At 37.2% G+C, this 2,811-nt stretch overlaps 1 protein-coding gene across 1 annotated transcript; it reads right to left on the bottom strand.

Moving 5' to 3' along the window:
- Nucleotides 1–259: 259 nt before the first annotated feature.
- On the bottom strand, nucleotides 260–1,852 carry LOC143618529 (uncharacterized). Its single transcript, XM_077090717.1, has 5 exons — nucleotides 1,726–1,852; nucleotides 1,569–1,650; nucleotides 846–939; nucleotides 625–782; nucleotides 260–533 (listed from the first exon to the last, which is right to left on the bottom strand). The coding sequence occupies exons 1-5, from the start codon at nucleotides 1,850–1,852 to the stop codon at nucleotides 260–262; spliced, it is 735 nt and encodes a 244-aa protein (XP_076946832.1).
- Nucleotides 1,853–2,811: the final 959 nt, after the last annotated feature.

The following is a 2,811-nucleotide window of genomic DNA, read 5'->3' as shown; positions in this document are numbered from 1 at the left end:
TTTGTGGACCGAATATTGCCTCTCGAGGCTGTTTGACTTTGTCTTCAAAAAGTCATTGGAAGTTGTTTGTGCAGTTTGTTGTTGGCCATGTGATTGTTCAAAAAGTGTGCTTGGGCCCTTTATATTGTTGTTGCTAGACCTTTTTCTTGATGTGGTGATGGCTATCTGTTCAAATTTATTTTGAAGTTAGTGTTTAATGTGCTACTATTTTGTAGTTGGTGATTATAGTATTTACCTGGAGAGTCAGGCGGTGGTCTCTTCATTCCCGTTGTTTTTGCAGGTGTTGGTGGATTCTGAATAAATTTTTTGCTCTGTTTACTGCAATCGATTTATCCTTCTTTATAGTCATCTGCAGTTGGCAATGTTGTCCTTGAAGTGCAATGATTTCGTCAGGGATGAGTTTCGTGTCTTTGTATCCTCGTTTCATAATCATTTCTTCACATGTTGTTTCCAACATGTCTGTCATTGCCTCATCAAAGAAGATTGCCTTTGCTGTTGTGTCTTTGTCTTTGATGATGGTGTTTACACAGTACCTACATTTGGTAATTGACAATTAAGGGCAAGTTAGTAATACTTAATTGTGTGCAACAATTAATATTTTTATTTTTTAAAGTGTTTTCTTACATGCATTTGACTCCGTAGTCGTCCCAATGGTCTAAGCACACGAACTTAGACTTTTCATGAAGGTGTGCTCTCTGGTTGCAGTTGTTGCAGTTTACATATGCCAAAGGTTTGTCATGATCAAAGTCTGCTAAAGTAACATTGCATGCTCCTTTGTTTTGCTGTTGTGAAAGTGGTTAGTTGACAATCATGATTTTGTTATAGTGACATTGTATGTTACTTACAGTAATACTATCTGGATTCTTTTGCATCATTTGAGCGAGAGTTATAATTGGTTGTGAGTGGAATGTCGTCGGCTCTTCTCCAATTTCTTTGAACCTGATGACACATGAGGCGAAATTGGGCATGTTTTTTTATGTAGTAAAATTATTGAACCCGAGATCGATGTTATTACTCCAAACCAGACGTAATTGGGACGAGTAATACTCAATCCATTATGTTTTGGGATAGGTTTTATTTTTTTTTTGGGTTTGGGACGTGATTGAGAATGCTAGTAGATCCGATCATCGGACCCGATTACCCGATAATGTTGATCCATTTACCGAGTTATGTACCCGGTGAAGACGACTTTTTTAGTTTAGTAAATTGAGGTTGTGCCTTGTGTTCCTTTTATATTATGGAGACACGAACTGTATTTCTGAATATTTGCATCAGAGTTTGTTGTCAACCTCTTTGTGGCAATTGTTAAGATTTTTTTGGTAATTAGTTATATATATTTGATTAGTGTGTTGTGAAAACTCGATAGAAACCTGATGCGGTTTAGCGAGTATGCCCGACAGTTGTTTTTGTCAAAACCCGAAAAAAACCCGGTGGGTAAAAAGTCGATAAATACCCGACGGGTTTGGGACAGATTTTAATAATCGAGTATAGGTTTGTGAATAACTAAACCAGACACGTACGCGACCCTTTGCTATCCCTAGTGATGTAGTAGATGTGTTTTAGAATACCTATTGATGTATTGTTGCAGATCTGGTATCGGAGGGTTTATGGAAACTGCAGTTGCTGATGTTGACTCCAGCTGTAGCTCACCTGCATAAAGTGTGTCGTTAGTTATGTATGAAGTTTGTGTAGTAAGCTTTGTGTTGTAGTTTAGTTGATGGTTACGAAAGAATGTGACAATTGTTGACGACACAGCTAGTATCTTGCCAACCGCATTTTGGTCTGTGATCAAGTTTCTTTTGTCTTCCCAGAATGTTATTTCGATGTTGTTGCAGCAATAATATAAATTCATGAGATTGCTAAGAATGTAATTTTTTTCTTTATATAATTGTAGTGAGTGTTGCATATAAGTGGTGTAAAGAAATTAAAAGTGCAAGTTGTACAACTGACCTTGTGTCGAGTATTGTCACTTTCCGCAGACGTCTGTTCTTTCTTGGTATTTCGTTACCTATGTGCTCGATGCGACCGATGTAATCTGCGTTTGGTTTTCATAAGCGTTATTATTGACGTTTAGGGAAAATGGCATATTAGTAGGATATAATTTATAATACTTGTTAATGGTTTAATCTCCGTGCTTGGTGTTGGGTTTTTTGGATCATTGATTCTTTCAGTTAACGATGTGTATGGTGCGAAGTCATAGTAAAAGGTTGGGATGGTAGTGTCATTTATTGGGGTGAAGGTTGCCTTGAGGCCAAATTTGATCGATGATCCGTGTGGAACAACTCGCATTTGTCTCCTTGCTTCAGTTGGAATGTATTTGGACACGGCATAGCAACATTGAACCTTTATGATCCGATCGAAGTGACCCTGGTGCTCTGAGTTTGTAATGGCTTCAGCATCACCCTGAAAGTTGCTAATATGTGTTAATGTGTTGGAGAATGTTTTAATAATCAAGGATTCAGTGATTCGTTACTATACATGGGTGTCTACAAAGATGTAGCTGAGTTCTTCTTTCTTGTTGTGCCAAATCCACTTTCTTAAAACTCGGATGTGTATTTCCTTACATGGTGAGTTGACTGCAATTTCACTGATTTACCCAACTGATGGTGACCTGTAATATAAAAGAAAATGTTTGTATAAGAAAGGGTTTTTATACGTGTTATGTGACAAACAACGTAATAGTATAAAGTAGAAAATTTGTAATGGGTATTGTCATACTGTTGGTAGTGTTATTGATAAGCTATCTTTTGTAACGGCACACAATGTTCCTGTAAGTAAGCCTTTTTTTTGTCTATTGGTTGAAAAGTGATC

This window comes from Bidens hawaiensis, unplaced genomic scaffold, assembly GCF_021521415.1.
Source record: "Bidens hawaiensis isolate Kalapana, Puna unplaced genomic scaffold, B.hawaiensis_p1.1 tig00084453_1, whole genome shotgun sequence".
NCBI classification, from domain to species: Eukaryota; Viridiplantae; Streptophyta; class Magnoliopsida; order Asterales; family Asteraceae; genus Bidens; species Bidens hawaiensis.
The sequence above is the reverse complement of the archived record's forward strand: the minus strand, read 5'-3'. Positions and strand labels throughout refer to the sequence as shown.